The 10,669-nt window shown below is 60.4% G+C and overlaps 2 protein-coding genes across 2 annotated transcripts; both read right to left on the bottom strand.

Annotated features, from left to right (window-relative positions):
* Positions 1-802: 802 nt before the first annotated feature.
* Positions 803-1,744, bottom strand: HDHD3 (haloacid dehalogenase like hydrolase domain containing 3). Its single transcript, XM_080356129.1, has one exon. It carries the CDS (start codon positions 1,738-1,740, stop codon positions 1,024-1,026), a length of 717 nt encoding a protein of 238 aa, XP_080212255.1. The 5' UTR covers positions 1,741-1,744; the 3' UTR covers positions 803-1,023.
* A 321-nt stretch (positions 1,745-2,065) lies between these two features.
* ALAD (aminolevulinate dehydratase) lies at positions 2,066-10,454 on the bottom strand. The gene is made up of 12 exons (XM_080356128.1): positions 10,417-10,454; positions 7,014-7,146; positions 6,812-6,862; positions 5,943-6,039; positions 5,439-5,574; positions 4,903-4,986; positions 4,551-4,639; positions 4,180-4,235; positions 3,422-3,509; positions 2,644-2,730; positions 2,304-2,433; positions 2,066-2,195 (listed from the first exon to the last, which is right to left on the bottom strand). The coding sequence occupies exons 2-12, from the start codon at positions 7,124-7,126 to the stop codon at positions 2,119-2,121; spliced, it is 1,008 nt and encodes a 335-aa protein (XP_080212254.1). The 5' UTR covers positions 7,127-7,146; positions 10,417-10,454; the 3' UTR covers positions 2,066-2,118.
* Positions 10,455-10,669: the final 215 nt, after the last annotated feature.

The following is a 10,669-nucleotide window of genomic DNA, read 5'->3' as shown; positions in this document are numbered from 1 at the left end:
TTTGACCTGCTGGTTACACTTTTCTTAATGCACCCCAGGTACCATTGGCCTCTTGGCCACAGGGCAAATTGCTGGCTCAAACTGTGCCTGTTCTTTGCATTTTATGGCAGTTTTCCTCTCCTGGAGGCTACACCCAGCCTGTGCCTCTGCGGTGAGGGCTCAGGGTAACAGCCGGCTCTACTGGCTGCTTCTGGGTGAATCATTTAACTCCTATCTGACCAGTGGCAGGTTTCCAGCCTGACTGTGGGCTTAGAAAACAGGAGACATGTTAAAGAGGCATGTTTGGAGAAACCGCACAGAGGTGGCACAGGGAAAGGGACATTGCTGGGACACAGCTGGGGACACACTTTTGGGAGGAGAGTCCCATGGCAGAGCAGGGACACTGTGGGGGGCTCTCACTTGGGGGGGACCCCACAGTGGGCAGGGGCCCCCGCGGGCTGTGGCCCATGGAGGAGCCCACCCTAGAGGAGAGGAGGGGGCAGCAGAGGGAAACCTCATCTGAGCGCCGCTCCGCACCTCGCCAAAGGGAGAGGAACGTGGCAGAAACACGTGGTGCTGATGTTGGGCAGGGAGGAAGGAGAGGTGTTGAGCCAGGGAGAAGGGCAAGGAAGGTGTTTCCTCAACTGTTTAAGATTTCTTTATTTCTCCATACCCAAATCAGTAATGCAAAGTTTATGTTAATTGACAATACGTTAAATTAAGTGAAACTCGCCCAAATCCAGACAGTTTTGCCCACAGCAGGAGGGCTGTGGATGCCTCCTGGCCACCGTTGGGGACAGGAGCATGTTACCTGTCCCTCCCATAGAACAAGCCTTCTGGAGGGCAGCTTGACCCTGTCCCCAGCTCTTCCATAGCATTTTTAGAGCAGTGAAAGACAGGAGCAGCAACACTGTGTCAGGTACATTTTATTGTAGGACCCCGCTCCTGCTCTGTGGCACCACTTGCTCTTTTCCCTGCTCACCCAGCAGCCAGAAATCCCACAGCAGAACCAGTTCCCCGCTCAGCGGCTCCTCCGAAACACGGCTACCCCTTCTCAATGAGAGCCAGGAGGTGGCTGAGTGTGGGCAGGACGTGCTCAGGGGGCACCGCCGGCTCCTCGCCCTGCCCGGCCGCCCGGAGCAGAAAGCTGTGCATGCCCACGGCCCGCGCTGCCCGGTAATCCCGGGTGTAGTCGTCCCCGACGTGAGCCGCCTGCCCCGGGGGGACCCCTCCAAGGCGCAGGGCTTCCTCAAAGATCCTCCTGTCGGGCTTGGCGAAGCCGGCGGCCTCGGAGGTGAGGACGAATTCAAAGTGGTGCCGCAGGTCGCAGCGGGAGAGGATTTTCTCCAGCCGGTTGTCGAAGTTGGAGACGACCCCCATGCGGAAGCCACGCTGGCGGCACCGGCTCAGCGTCTCGCCGGCTCCCGGCAGCACCTCCCAATTCTGGGCGCTGCAGTAGTCCCGGTAGAGGTTTTCAGCCATCAGCGTTACGATGCTGTCGTCCTGCACGCCTGCGAGCCTGAAGGTCTGTCCCACCACGTCGAGCCACCACCGCCGGGAGCTCAGCCCCTGGTCCCGGCCGTAGTTGGGGAAGCGCCGGCCGTGGGCCCCATACGCCTCCCGGAACGCCTGGCTCAGCGCCGGCGGCTGCAGCTGCAGCCCGTGAGCCCGGGCCTCGGCTGCGTAGCTCTCCCCCACCGGCCGCCGCAGCCGCAGCAGCGTGTCCTTCACGTCCCACGTCAGTAAGCGCAGCCTAAGCATGGCTCAGTAAGGCTCGGGACTAAGGGGAACTCGGGACAACAAGGAGGAGAGCCAGACGCCGGTTGTGTCAGCGGGGTTTGGGCACCAGCCCCTCGCCGCGTCCCCTCGGGGGGCTCAGGGGTCCGCACCGCGGTGTGGCGGGGGGGGGAAGGCCCGGGGTGCACAGTCCCCCTCGCCGCGGCAGCTGCCGCCCCCTGCGGGTGCTGCAGCGGGGCCGGACTGGGGCGCGTGCACGGGGGTTACCGGTGCGGGGGGGCGCTGCGGGGAACGGAGGTGCGGGGGGAGCCCCGGGCTCACCGGGCTGGGGGTGCGCGGCCCCGGAGTCCACGGGCGGCCCCGCCCCTCCCGGAAGCCCCGCCCCCGGAAGCCCCGCCCCGCTCAGGCCCGTCCCGCCGCCTCCTCCCTCAGCCAGCGCAGGAGCTGCGGCGCGAAGTACGTGATGATGACATCGGCCCCTGCGGAGAGAGCGGGCGCTGCAGCCGCCCCGCGGGCGGGCGGACACACGGGGACACACGGGGATGGGGTCGGGGCTTGGGGGGCGCGGGCCCGGCCGCCCGCCTCACCTGCGCGCCTGAAGGCCGTGACCGCCTCCCTGACAGCGGCCTCCAGGTCGAACGCCTTGGCCTCGGCCCCGTGCCACAGCATGGCGAACTCCCCCGAGACATGGTACACGGCCAGCGGGTGCGTGGGGTGCTGCGGGAGGGAGGTCAGCGGGGAGACAGGCGGGGGACACTCCTTCCCGTGCCCATTGTCCCGTCCTGCAGCCCCCAGGGTGCACCAGCACCCACCACAACATGTGAACCCAACAGTCACCGCCCCTCTGGCTTGGGCATCCAAACTGCCTCCCCCCCCCCCGCCCTCCTCAGGACACTGTACGCTCTCACTGGCACAGGAACTGCTTACTCGAGCCTTGACCTCCCTCACGACATCCAGGTAGGGCATCCCCGGCTTCACCATCAGCATGTCCGCTCCTTCACGCACATCCCGGTCCTGTCAGGGGAACACGTGCTTGACCCGAGCAACCCAAGGTATAGAATTGTAGAATCACAGACTCATTTGGGTTGGAAAAGACCTTTAAGGTCATTGAATCCAACTGTTAACACCAGCATTAACCCCTGTCCCTGAGAACCTCATCTAAACGCCTTTTAAACCCCTCCAGGGCTGGTGACTCCAGCACTGCCCTGGGCAGCCTGTTCCAATGCCCCACAGCCCTTTGGGGAAGAAATTGTTCCCAGATCCAACCTCAACCTCCCCTGGCGCAACTTGAGGCCGTTTCCTCTGCTCCTGGCGCTTGTTCCTGGGGAGCAGAGCCCGACCCCCCTGGCTCCAAGCTCCTTTCAGGCAGTTCAGAGATCAGAAGGTCTCCCCTCAGCTCCTGTTCTCCAGCTGAACCCCCCAGGTCCCTCAGCTGCTCCATCACACTTGTGCTCCAGCCCCTCACCAGCTCCATTCCCTTCTCTCAACTCGCTCCAGCACCTCAAGGCCTTTCTTGGTGTGAGGGGCCTGAAACAGTCCTTGTCCCCACACTGGGGACCAGTTCTTCAGCAGGCTGGTGGGCACCACAATTCTCCTTCTTGAGAAGGAAGAGCCTTGGCTATTTTGGCCGGCATGCCCCCTTCCACCTTCTGCCCCCAACCCCCCTGGGCTTGCTCTCCCATACCCACAGCCCCCCCCCACTCACCACGGCTCGCAGCGCCAGGCCACGGGCCCCCGGGGGCAGCTGGTAGCATCGTCTGTCTCCGAAGGCGGGTTTGGAGAGAGCAGCATCTCTGGTGATGGGCAGGGCAGAGGGCAAGGGGTGAGGATGAGCACAGCTCCCCATGCCTCTTGCCCTGCAAAGCTTCAAAAACATGAAGACAGACTAGGACAAGTGTCTGAGCCATTGGGGCCAGGAAAAGGGGGCTCTCCCGACTTGCCTCAGTGCCCCCAGGATCACTCTGAGAGATCCAACAGATCCAAGTTGGCCCTGGCAGCTGAGCTTCAACACCTGCTGCCGTCCCTGTGCCCAGAGTCTGGGGTATGATCGTATCACACATTTTCTTTTTGCTCTTTTCCCTCAGGGCTGCCCCATCAGGGTCAGGCCATTCTTGGGACGAGGTCTAACGGCTGCCTGAGCTGAGGTTTGTCCCCACAGCCACCCTGTTTGACAACAGTGGCTCCTGCGACTCCTCGCTGCTCCTGGCACCTACAGCTCCGGCCCCGCCTGCCTTCCCACCAGTGTCAGGACAAGCAGGTGACGGGCTGGGACGTGGATCAGCCGGTGATGTCCCCAGCAGCCGGCCTCTGCTGGGCAAGGTGCAGGTGTCTCCCTTTGCACCGGGAAGCGTGTGGAGGTTGCTCCACAGTGACCAGTGTGGCTCCAGCTGCAGCCCAGGCTCTGGCCGAGCCCCCTTCCCAATTAACAATCTGGGAACACTCCTGGCCAAGGGACAGACCCACCTGAAGGGGCCGTAGAAGCACGAAGCAAACTTGGCGCTGTAGCTCATCACGGAGACCTGTGGAGGAGAGTGGAGCTGTGAGGGCCAGAAGCTCGGTGCTGCATCTCGGCACCAGGGCAGCAGCGATTCCCTCCCACGGCTGTTTTATCCTCTGCCCCACATCCTCCTTCTCCTGCCAGAGGCCTGGCACCTTGCTGTCCCCACATCCAGCTGAGGACATTCTCCTGTAAGCAGCGGTGGAGGGAGATGCCTGCGGCACATCCTGCAATGTGGGGTTTGCTTCTCCCACTGCTTGCCTGGGTCTTGCATGGTGCAACCTTCCCAGGAACATCACTCCTGCCCTGGGCACACGCAGGGTGATCCTGAGCTCACCTTGTTGCCCAGGTCATTGGAGATCAGTGCGTTCTTTATGGCTGCGATGCGCCCGTCCATCATATCTGAGGGGGCAACGATGTGGCAGCCTGCAGGGAGAGACCAGAGGTGCTTAGATGTTCCTGAGGCTGTGACTCTGCCCATGGGAAGAGGTGACCCTAGGGACAGAGTGGCCCCGAGCACTTGCAGCGCTGCCAGGGCCAGCGTGGGAGGGCAGGGGCAGCTCGCCCGGCTCGGAGCAGAAGCTCTTGCAGCCAGAGCCCAGCCCTGTCAGCCTCTGGGCCCCCCAAAAGTGAGAGGGGAGGAGTCCACAAGAGTCAAATTCAGGTACTGGTGGCAAGAGGGTCCCCACCTGCTTTGGCATAGGCCAGTGCCACTTCTGCCAGCCGCTGGCAACTGAGCTCATTCTGGATGGTGCCGTCTTCACGCAGGATGCCTGGGAGACAAAGCCGGGGTCAGGAGAGGGTCCAGGCGGCCGGTTGCCTTGATCCCCAGAGTGGCTCTTGCTACACAGATGCTCAGAGCAACAGCAGGGAACATGTTAAAAGAACTGGATAAAGACCAGAAGGCAACAGCAGAGCCCTCCAGGGATTGGACACAACATGTTTGAGCTCCAGGGAAGAGAAGAGAGAGGGGGAGGACACAGCCAGGTGCTCAGATGGATTCAGATGGCCAAGGAGCGGGTGCCTGAACACCCTGCTGTCAAAACCCAAGAGAGGTCTGCCAAGCTCAGCTGCACCAGTACTGGGGAGCCAAGCCTTGGGGCAGGAGCTGCCCAGGCCCCAGCAGCACCTGCAGCTCCTCAGCTGAAAGCAGCAAATCCCCAGAGACTCCCAGTGCCTGGAAAACACCTGCAGAGCAGCCCGGGACCACAGGCTGTATGCTCACCGCAGTGCCCGTGGGAGGTGTACGGGCACAGACAGACATCGCAGGCTATGAGCAGCTCTGGGAAGGTGCAGTGGATCTTCTTGATCGCCTGGATGGCAGGCGTGTCCTCCGCATCGGCAGCGGAGCCTCTCTCATCCTGTGAGAAGATAAATGCTTCAGCATGCAGAGCCGAGGGCTTCCCACCGGTTACTCCGTGGCAGCAGTTCTGCGCGGGAAGCATTTTCTAAACCATGAAACTCTGTGACACAGGGCGGTGTGACCACCACTGATGGAAATGTGCTTCTGAGCAGTGACTGCAGGTCTCAGGGCCGTCTGCAAGAGTTCTGGGAGCTTTCTGAGTGTCATCACCACCTCCCATTCCCATCCTGCTCTGCTGAGCAGGGTACAAGCACACACAGTGCCCCTTAACTGCTCCTGTTTGATCAGGAGCTCCCCAGGCCCTGCACTGCTCTCCCACATGCCTGCGGCTGCCGCAAGCCCCCTGACACCTCCCCGCACACCGACCTTATGGACCTTGCTGGGCACTCCGAAGATTAGCACACATTTCAGACCATCCTTGACGAGGGGACGCAGCATCCCCTCCAGCTTGTTCACACCATACCTGAGAAAAGCAAAGCAAAGGGGCTGCCAGGGACCCAGACCTTCACCATGGGGTGAGCCGCTCTGTGATATGGGTGCTGGTCTGTGAGCGATCGAGCATCCACAAGCACCCCCATCAAGTCAAGCAGCAACTGGAGGTACAGGGGAGGTGTTGCCTGAACAATGGGAGGAACAATCCAGGACCTTATCTGGGGCTCCAGCAGCATTATCTCCCCAGCATGGACACTCTCTGCTCTGAAGGAACGTGCATGCCCTGCCCTTGGATCCCTTATCTCGGTGTCCCTGTTGCAGATGTCCCAGCTCCCCAGGGGACCACCCCTGGGCTCTCTGAGCACACCCAATGCCGCAAGCAGATGAATACAGGAGCTGCCAGCCTTGCAAGATCCAACGTAGGCCCCGAGCCCGTGTCCTTGCACAGCGTTTCCAGCTGCTGCTGGAAAGCCCGTTCACTTCCAGCTTCCCCACGTGCCCAGGCCACACAACATGTGAGTGCTCTGGGACATTGTGGGATCCTGGCACTGTCCCTGCCAGCGCTGGTACTTTCCCAACATCCCCAGTATGATTCCCACCACTCCTTTAGGGGATGAATACTCCTGCCCTGCCTGATGCTGGGGGATCCCCAAGCAGGGACCACACAGGGCTGTAAGTGTCACCTTTGGTCCACGTTCACCTCAGGACATACATCAGCCCTGCTCAGGCATGGGGCAGGTAGCAAGTGCAGGCAGCAAGCACATGCAGCGAGCACGGGCAGCATGGAGGGGCCGGGTTCTTACCTGGCTTGTCCCGGCAGGCTGGGGATCAACTCCACCACATCGGGGCTGTCACTGCAGGAGGGAATGGGACACAGACATGAGGACTCGGTGTGAGAAAGAGGCCCCTACCCCAGGCTCATCCATGGGGAATCTGAACCTCTCAACTAAACCTGTCAACCTGAGCGTGATCCATCCCTAACCCAGAGAGCCGGGGCTCACTCACGTCACAAAAATGGGGTAGATGAGGTTGGAGGCATCGAAGGTGGTTGCCGTACACTGCCAGGAGCGCAGCACCGGGTGGAAGTAGCCGCTGTGAAGAAGGGAGTCTGCTTGCATCGTGGGCTGTGGAGGACACTCTGAAACACCAGAACAAGCGGCAGGCTGGTTAGCGGTGGTGTCCGGGTGAGCCACCGCTATCGGAACATGTGAGGAGGGGGCTGAGATCCAGGCAGCTGCCATGGCACTGTCCCTGTCCTGCTCCGGACACGCACAGGGAGCATGAGCTGCAGCCCAGCAGCTTCATCCCAACCCTCCTGGGCACTGCAGGACCCACCACAGCACGGCCCTTCCCATGAACAGGGACGATACCAATGCCTCCTCACGAAACCTCCCAATTCTGTGTGTAAACCCACCGATTTACAGCTACCAGCGTCCTCCGGCAGCAGAAACACATTTACACGGTTCAACCACCCTCCTCAGGATCCCTCTGGTTTAGCTTTTGTAACCGAACCAGCAGTTATCTAATGATGAGACAGTCATTACTTAGTTCATTTTACTTTTGCATAACGCTGTGTAACTGTGTGATAGAGCTTTTCTATAGAGAGCAGTGAAAAGCTGCTCTGCGTAGCACCAAGTATGTATGGCCACGGTGTAACGGTGCAGTTACAGAAGCGTGCGGGCATTGGAGGAGAGAGGGGCAGGATGAGCCTTAAGTCACCAGGGCTTTAAACTCCACAGTCACACAACTTACTGCTGGATACAGAATATGGGCAAAACTGATGCCAGGGGTAACAAAGAACAGTTACTCAACATACATAAATCAATCATTAGCTGTGTTACTGTTGAAACTTCTTCTGTACCAATATTTTTTTTCTGTAACAGATCTAAGTAATAATTCTGCAATTAGACTGTTAAGATTTAAATTTCCATTAGCACTGAACTCTCCCCAACATGTGGAAGGGGCCGGGGGAAGGCAGCTGCCCCGGGACGAGGCATTTGGCTGCAGCACAAACGAGAGCAGCTGTTACAGCCCTGGGAAACGCGACCTGAACAACAAACTGTTTGTACAGAGCGGCCTCAAGGACTTTGCTGGCTGCGCACACAGGGCAGCGTCCCACAAACACCCTGAGCAGAGGGTGCGATCCCCTCCTGCTGCCCCAGGAGACAAACTGCAAAGTCCGTACTGGAGACCACAGATATTGGTTCGAGGGAGGGAGGAGCTGGAGGCTCCAGTGAGCACGGGGGGATTCCTGCGCTGCAGCCCTGGGCAGCACGTCCCTGGGGAGACAGAGTGGGCACGAGGACGGGACCTGGCTTGGGGAGCACCCCAGTTCCCAGTCCCATCCCAGGAGGGATTCCCCAGGCAATAAACCTCATGAGCCCCCCTGGAGAACAGACACAGAACATCTCAGGACACAGTTTGGGGGACAAAGTTTTATACCAGCATCCACAATGCCAGTCAGCAACAGAGCTGGGCAGGAGATGGCCACATTCTTCTGCAAAACCTTTAACTGGAGGTGTTCACCTGTTTGAAGAGCATTCAGACATTCCAGTGCTGAGCCAAACTCTCTATCAGGCCACCCCAGTGCACAGACACTTGTGCTAAAGCAGCACTGCATTCAGGCCAGGACTCCTGCATCCCTAGCAATTGTCTCTGCCTGCGGATGGGGGAAAAGCTCCTCTCAGTTACCAACTGGCTTACAGGTACAAAAACTGTATAAGAAAATTGGACAGTGCTTGTGGGGGATGCAGAGCAGCCGACAGGCACGCTGGCAGTGCCACCACATCACTTGGCAAGTCATTTTTAGCTCTGGAAAGTGGCCGCTAGAGCCCTTAGTGACAGGAAGGGGTGAACTGGGGCTGGCAGCTCCAGCACAGGGGCTGGGCGGTGCGGGCAGGGGTGCGGGCAGGGGGGCAGCCATCGAGAACAAAAGGCTCAGTGAACAAAACGCACCTCGAGAATCCAAAAAATGCTTTAAGCAGTTAATCCCCCAGGAGGGAAGGGAGCAGGGCCAGGGTGGGACCAGGGGCACCTGACTCTGCCTGGGACAGATAGAGGCCACAGCTCCAGAAACTGCCCTGTCCTGGGAAGGAGGTGATGGGCACCCGCGGAATGGCAGAGCGGAGATAACCGCCAGGACGGGTGGGCCCGGCACAGCACCTGTGTGGCTGGGGAGCCGGGGCCTCCGTACGAGCTTCACGTGCCGGAGAAGCTGCCGGCTCCCCTGCCAATGCAGGGCACCTGCTCGGGTGAGGGCACTGGGGTTCTACATCTGCAGAGCCCTTGTGTGCCCCACGGCTGCCCCACAGCAGAGCAAGGGCTGCAAGAGTGCGGTGATAAGGGGATGCCGCACATTTGTTACACCCCAGAACAGGGCTGTTTCCCCCTCAGGGCTCCCAGCAGAGCACATGTGCCTCTTTCTCTGATATTAAATGCCCAAATCTGTATTTCTATAGCAATTTGCTTCACGGGCACCTCAGCATCAGCAGGGGCGTTCAGACCAGCCCTGCAGCTCCCTCCCGACCACAGCAGAGCGGTTTCACCTTTGCTCCTTCCCACCGGGACTGCTGGAGGAGCAGCCTAACCGTGCAGCACCCAAACCTGCACCTTCGCCCAGCCCGGGCCCGGGGTGCTGACCCGGCTGCCTCGTTGCATTCGAGGAGAGACGAGTGACTGCAGAATGAGAGAACCACGCACGGGCCGTCCTCCCGTTTGCACCAGCACAATTTAAACAAACTTAGTGGAAGGGGTGAAGCCAGACACGGCACATGCCAAGGGTGAGCTGCAAAGCTCTGCTCCAGCTGCTGACAGCACGGCCCAGCTGGCAGCTGCCTGTTCGCTGTCAGGACACGGGGAAGCTGCTTTCCAGCATTTTGGGATGCAGGAATGGATGCAGCCCCGTCTTTCCCTGTGCAACTATTCACCTGAAGTCCTGGAGAGATACAAGCCCCCAGGTGGGAGCAGGGATGGACTACAGGGTACCAGGAAAGCAGAGCTCCCCAGGGAGATAACAGAGCTGCAGGTTAATTAACAGCCACTAACAAAGGTCAAGCCGTTAATGAAGATTTGCTCCTCGAGGTACGATCTGGAAATGGGGATTCTTGGGGATACTCGGGAGGGTCTGTAATTACACCACAGCATGAGCGGGGGCTCAGGACCGACACCAACCCGCTGCATTGCCCCCCTGGGAACGCGGGTTTCCGAGCAAAACGCGGGTTGTCCTCGCTGTGCGGTACCGAGCGCTGCCCTTCCTGCCCGCACCCACCCGGTGCCTCCTTCCCCGGCCGGGCCCTGTCCTTGGAGCCGGCCCGGCCTCCGGGCAGCCCTAGTAGAGGCCAGAGTCAAGGACCGGGGCAACCGCCCCGTCTCCAGCGCCCCGATCTCCGACCCCAGCCCCCGCACTCACCTCCCGCCGCCGCCGCGTCCCGCTCCGGCCGTGCAAGTCTTCCCCGAAGCCCTCCGATTTGCATAACCCCGCCCCTTTGATTAGCATACCCCCCTCCCCCCTCGCGGGAAGACGGCGGGAAGTCTCGCGCGGCGGAACGCGGGAAAGGGCTGGAGGTGGGATGTGCTGGGGCGAGGGGGAGCGTTTGGGTGCTCTGGGGTATGGAGCAGGGGTGCGGGGGCCTGGAGCAGCGCTTTGGGGTGCTAAGGGGGCT

Source organism: Nesoenas mayeri (genome assembly GCF_963082525.1).
Source record: "Nesoenas mayeri genome assembly, chromosome: 18".
Classification (NCBI taxonomy): domain Eukaryota; kingdom Metazoa; phylum Chordata; class Aves; order Columbiformes; family Columbidae; genus Nesoenas; species Nesoenas mayeri.
The sequence above is the reverse complement of the archived record's forward strand: the minus strand, read 5'-3'. Positions and strand labels throughout refer to the sequence as shown.